Genomic DNA, 5,420 nt, shown 5'->3' with positions numbered 1-5,420 from the left:
TACACTAAATTTCACTTCAAATGACATATTTCACACCAGAAACATTTCTAAGACAATAATGGCAAATATTCATTACATTAAACATTCTTGAAAGCAATTAAATAGGACATATGACAAAATTTTACTCACATCTTGTGTAGTCACATGGACTTGGTAACCTTTTCAAAATGGTGTGATCTTCTTGACTGCAAGGTGATATGCACTCACGTAGCCACCAGGGGCAGACTGACATGCAAATTAGGTCACCTGACCTACTGTTTATAAACATTGCCATGTGCTTTTGTTATGATTATGCAGGTAGTGGCTTGATCACTGTTATTATTTGGAAATATGAATTTGAAAATGAAATATTTTGAATTTAACCTATTTTGTGATAATAAATGAAAACATAAATTTGTCAATAAATGAACTTAATGAGCATTTTAGCATAAAATTGTAAAATAATGATTTTAGCCTTTACACATTCGGCCTCTTAAACATACTTAGCATGTTTAACACACAAAATAAAGGCTAAATACTTCAGACAGAAAAACATACTAAATTCACTGATTGCTTGCTAGCAAAAGTACAAGCTTGTGGATAGGCCTACGAAGTGTAGACCCCTGTGTCTTTACCGTTACAGTTCTGGCATATCCTTGTTGATCAGGTTCTGTTTCTACGATTCGTCCCATAGACCAGTAGGTTCGTGGTAAAGACTCATCCTTTAACAATACAATATCTCCAATTTCCAAATTACGTTTTGGAGCATTCCACTTTTGTCGTTTTTGTAAAGCAAGGAGGTATTCGTTTTTCCATCTTGTCCAGAAGAGATTGGTTAAGTGTTGAACACGTCTTCAACGTGGACGCATGTAGACGTCGTTCTTCTGGAATTCTCCAGGTGGGGGGATGGTTCGGTGATGTAGGTTCGAGATCAAGTGGGTCATCAGACATCGTTGTCAAGGGGCGAGAATTGACAATCCCTTCAACTTCTGTCAGCAGTGTTCTGTAGGACTCGTCATCTATGCGTTCTCCAAATTCAAACAGTGCGGACGGACCGTATTAGCCTCTCCCAGACGTCACCCATATGACTAGCTGAAGGCGGGTTGAATTTCCAGGATATGTCTTGCTTCAACAAGAATTCATGTATTCTTGACTGACTCATCTCATTTACAGATTGTCTGAGTTCTTTGGCTGCTCCTGTAAAATTCGTACCATTATCACAATGGATATGTTTAACTGGTCCTCTTCGAGCAATGAATCTCCGTAAGGCCTGTATAAACAAATCAGTGCTCAAGGAATTGGCGACTTCAATGTGGATAGCTCTGCTGGTGAAACATGTGAAAAGAACCCCGTAACGTTTGACGCTTTTTCTCCCTTCTTTCACGACATGTGGGCCGAAGAAATCTACCCCACAATAGGCAAATGGGGGAGCTGGATTGACTCTCTTCTCTGGTAAGTTGGACATCAGTTGAGTACTTGTCTGCATCTTGTATCGTCGACATGTAGTACAGTTGCTGATGATGTTGCGGACAGCGCTGTTTGCCCTTGTTATCCAGTATTGCTCTCTCAGCGCTGCTAGAACCTGGGATCGTCCAACATGTCCAGATCTCTCATGTGTCTCTCTCATTATCAGGGTGCTCACAGGGCTGTTTCGAGGGATCAAGATAGGATGCTTCATATCTTCCGGTATGTTTGCTCTTGAAATACGTCCTCCAACACGCAGTATTCTTTTGTGAAAATATGGCCTCAAACTCTGGATACAACTTATTCTTAATACTGATCCAGATTTCTCTAAGTCTTCTATTTCTGACCTGTAGTGCTGTGCCTGTACATACCTGATAATACACATGTCAGCTTCTTTCAATTCTTCAACAGTGAATTTCTGATTTGTTAGTAGAACTTTCAGGTCACATTTTGTTCGTGGAGACAAGATCTTTGCCAATCGTTTGTACACTGCCACAGCTCTTTTCAAGCAATACCATGATGAATAATGGTCTATCAACTTCTCTATACCACAAGCTGACATTTTGGGCTGATCTGGATGTACGGCGGCAACAAACTCTTCGGCCTCAGTGTGATCTCTGTCATATAGTGTCTACAGGTTGGGACGGCCATTCTGACTGAGGTTGTCTAAGGAATTGTGGGCCTTCAAACCATGATTTCCACTTTACCAGACCTTCACAGCTACTTCCTCGTGAGGAGATATCTGCTGGGTTGTTGGTAGAATCCACATAGAGGCATTGCGGAGGAGTGGAGAAGTCCCGTATGAGCTTAACTGTTTGCTATAAAGACTGGGAATCTTCTGTGCTCACTCTTTATGTAGTGAAGGACGGTGGTGGAGTCTGTGAAATAGGTGATATGTTCATCATCAATATCAAGTTCACCAAGCAATTGTCGGCCAATCTTTACCGCCACTGTGGCTGCTGTCAGCTCAAGTCGAGGGATGCTCTAGTTTTTCAGCGGTGCCAAACGTGACTTTCCCATGAGGAGTACAGAGTGAATATTGTCGTTATCATCTGTGAGTCTAAGGTAAGCCGAACATCCGTTTGTGCTGGCGTCAGAGAAAACATAGAGATGCTTTGACGTAATGTTTCCAAACGAGTCTGGTTTCATGCAGCGGTTAATTTTCAGTGTGCTGAGAGATTGTAGGTTTGCAAGCCATGTGTTCCATAGTCTCTGATTCTCTTCGTTGACCAGATCATCCCAATCCAATCTCTTGTCTTTGCAGAGGTCTTGTAAGATCTTCTTGGCTGGTAAAAGTACAGGGGATACTAGTCCAAGAGGGTCATACAATGAGGAAATTGTCGACAAAATACCTCTCCTTGTCAAGGGTTTGACTGGTAAGGAAACAGCGTACTGAAATGTGTCAATTGTGTATGCCACTGTAGTCCAAGTGCACGCTCTACAGGCAACTTGTCATAATCCATATCTATGGTCTGAATGTTTTTAGATCTGTCTTCAGGAGGGATAGATAGCACAACCTTTTTTGCTGTTGCCAACAAACTTTGCCAGTCTGAAGCCATCTTCCAAACATGCTGATTGTAGACCCTTGATCAGTATAATGGCATTGTCTTCTGTGTCGACAGACTTAAGACAGTCATCTACATAAACATTTCTCCTCAATGTTTCTGTCACACTTTCGTCATACTTGTTTTCAGACTTATCAGCAGTGTCCTTAAGTGCAAAGTTTGCGATCGACGGAGATGATACGCTTCCAAACACTTGAACTGTCATGCAGTACTCCTCCAGAACTGAGTCTAGGTTCCCATTAGGCCACCACACGAAACGGAAGAAGTCCTGATGTTCTTGGGGTAGTCTGACCTGGTGGAACATAGCATCTATGTTGCCCATGAACGCAATTCTGTCAGTCCTAAAGCGCAGCAGAACACCCAACAGTGAGTTTGTGAGGTCGGGACCCTGAAGCAAAACATCGTTCAGACACACACCTTTACATCTTGTACTGCAATCAAACACCACCCTGATTTTGTTTGGTTTCTTTGGATGGTAGATTCCGTGGTGGGGCAAGTACCATACACGTCCAGGTCGTACATCATGTTCGGCAGGTGGAATCTTGCGGGCATACCCTTTCTGGAGCAGGGAGTCAATGAATGATACATAATCTCTATAGTAGCTTTCATCACGGAGCATCTTTTTCTCCTGTCCCAAGGCTCTCGTGACAGCGATTTCTCGATTGTACGGCATAGTTTGATTCAACTTTTTGAAAGGAGGTGGAACTTGAAAATGTCCGTTGGTGAAACAGTGTTGACCTTTAACGATTTCCATAAACCTTTTATCCTCTACCGAGAGTCCTAATTCACCCGGACATTTGCCTTGATCGTTCTCACTAAAGTCTTGTTCAAACATCTTGAGGACAGCTTCAGACATGCACTCGTTCGCTTTCGTGACTGGACGAAGAACAATTCTGTTACAAACCACTGTGTCGTTTTCCTCATTGTGCTTTACGTGTACAGGGCCGTTAATTGTCCATCCATGTCGATAGCGCACAGCAAACAAATCTGAGTTCTTGTCTGATCTTACTTCAAATGGCTGGTGGGCAGAGGAACAGTTCATTCCAATAAGAAGTCCAATTTCTACGTTTGGCTGGTATGGAGGCAACTTGTCGGCGATTCCTTGAGAATGCTGCCATTTTTCAGAACTTGACGCTGTGGGATATGACTGTGATCTACAGGCATCACATCTCGACAGAATGTCTTGCGGAGAGCAGATTGATTTCCATCAGACGGGTCAGTAATGATGAGGTCGTTTACAACATCCGTTTCAACCACTTCAGTTCCATTCATGGTTGTAAGCTTGAGTGATGTCTTTATGGCTTTAGCATTCAGCTTTTCCTTCAAGTCATTGGTTATGAAACATCCTGTGCTTCCATTATCTAGGAAAGCATATGTCGTTATTACCTTGTCTTTGCCTTTCTGTTTTATTTTGACAGGAATGATAGGCTGTAGAACTGTTTCCACAATGCTTGTCCCAGTAACATTACAGGCTGTCCCTACACTTGTATCCTGACCACCAGAACCAGATACTTTTTCGCTGTTCGTCTGTGATGTATCCTCGGGCTTGTAGTTGTAGTCATGTAAAGATGTGGAATGGCGTCTCTCACAAACAGCACATACACGACTTTTCAGACATCCCCTGGAAGTATGGTTTTTACCATAGCATCCAAAACACCTTTTGTTGTCAATTAGGTAGGAGCTTCCTTCCCGAAAACTGGCTCGTTTGCAGATTTAGCTGCAAAATCGACAAAATCTACGAGGGCTTTGAAATCAACAGCTTTCTGTCCATCCATTCTAAATTCAGTGACCTTATCTCTCCATTTGTTCTGCGAAAGGCAGCTTCTGTACAATTGCTTGAAGGTTAGGAGCGTGATTTAGCACTGACATGTGAGAGGTGCTGTGCATGACGTGATAGCACTTACACAGCAAAACTGATAACTGTTTTAGTCCAATGTTATCGTCGTTCCTAATTGTCGGCCAAGAAAGTACTTTGCTCAGATAGGCCCTTGAGACACTGTATGGATCTCCATATTCTTTCTGCAAGAGTTGACGTGCCATCTTGTAGCCCTCTGTTGGTTCTATGTACAAACAGCCTGATATCAGATCCTTCGCCTCGCCCTCTAATTGCTGGTCCAGATAGTAGAGTCTGTCAGCATCACTACTTGTATGGGGTACAATGCGCGCATCGAAAGACATGATAAATGTTCCAAATTCCATACGATCTCCTTTAAATGTAGGAACTTTGGGCTGTGGCAATAGCATCGCACTTGTAATCTGTTTATGAACTTGTGTCATAATGTCACGTGCACTTTCCCCCTGGTTAGTGTACTGTCTACTTGAAGTGCCCACTTGCTCCATCGTACTGGTAGGAATCTGTCTGGGGTAGTTACTAGAGGCTCCTGTGTAAGTCACATGATCATCTGGGAGTGT

The 5,420-nt window shown here is 42.7% G+C and overlaps 1 protein-coding gene and 1 pseudogene across 1 annotated transcript; both read right to left on the bottom strand.

The window, feature by feature from the left end:
* Window positions 1-542: 542 nt before the first annotated feature.
* On the bottom strand, window positions 543-1,038 carry LOC137254664 (uncharacterized; annotated as a pseudogene).
* A 1,899-nt stretch (window positions 1,039-2,937) lies between these two features.
* Window positions 2,938-4,050, bottom strand: LOC137290245 (uncharacterized). Its single transcript, XM_067824144.1, has one exon. It carries the CDS (start codon window positions 4,048-4,050, stop codon window positions 2,938-2,940), a length of 1,113 nt encoding a protein of 370 aa, XP_067680245.1.
* Between the last annotated feature and the right edge of the window lie 1,370 nt (window positions 4,051-5,420).

The sequence above is a fragment of the Haliotis asinina genome, chromosome 1 (assembly GCF_037392515.1).
Source record: "Haliotis asinina isolate JCU_RB_2024 chromosome 1, JCU_Hal_asi_v2, whole genome shotgun sequence".
Taxonomy (NCBI): domain Eukaryota; kingdom Metazoa; phylum Mollusca; class Gastropoda; order Lepetellida; family Haliotidae; genus Haliotis; species Haliotis asinina.
The sequence above is the reverse complement of the archived record's forward strand: the minus strand, read 5'-3'. Positions and strand labels throughout refer to the sequence as shown.